At 39.4% G+C, this 495-nt stretch overlaps 1 protein-coding gene across 1 annotated transcript in view; it reads right to left on the reverse strand.

Annotated features, from left to right (window-relative positions):
* IMPAD1 (inositol monophosphatase domain containing 1) overlaps positions 1-237 on the reverse strand; it is a 12,072-nt gene extending 11,835 nt beyond the window's left edge. The window contains exon 1 of the mRNA XM_005418389.2: positions 208-237. Within this exon, the coding sequence (XP_005418446.1) occupies positions 208-237 (30 nt within the window). The remainder of the gene's footprint in view (positions 1-207) is intronic.
* Positions 238-495: the final 258 nt, after the last annotated feature.

Consider the following 495-nt stretch of genomic DNA (forward strand, 5'->3'; position numbering starts at 1 on the left):
GATAAGGTTGCAAAGACATCTGGAGAAATTAAAAAAACCCACAAAAACAAAACCCCAAAGTGGTTCACTCATTCTTCTATTCACATGACCATTGACTCGTAGCTTTGCCTGAATACTTGCCTAAGAGGGGCTCACCAACCCTTAAAAGTTCTTTTATTTTTACTGCTTCCTTTTTTTTGTTGTTGTTGTTAATGAAGGAGAATATACCTGGAAAACATTCCTCTGAGTTAACTCCATGTTCCAATTTGTCATTCTTATTTGCTGGCAGCCTTCAGAAGCCATGACCTTACACTTTAAACTTTTCTCAAGCAATATGGATATATAGTCCACTGCGATCCCAAATCCTCACACAGAAATTAGGAGTAGCTATGGTAGAAAGACAATCACAAGGCCAGATATTTCAGGCACTAGACCTTATTTAAGCAAGACACTCTGGGGTTAATTGCCTAACAGCTGTAAGGTGTAAAAGCCCATCTGGGGAAGTTCTGGAAGCTG

This window comes from Geospiza fortis, unplaced genomic scaffold (assembly GCF_000277835.1).
Source record: "Geospiza fortis unplaced genomic scaffold, GeoFor_1.0 scaffold53, whole genome shotgun sequence".
Lineage (NCBI taxonomy): Eukaryota > Metazoa > Chordata > Aves > Passeriformes > Thraupidae > Geospiza > Geospiza fortis.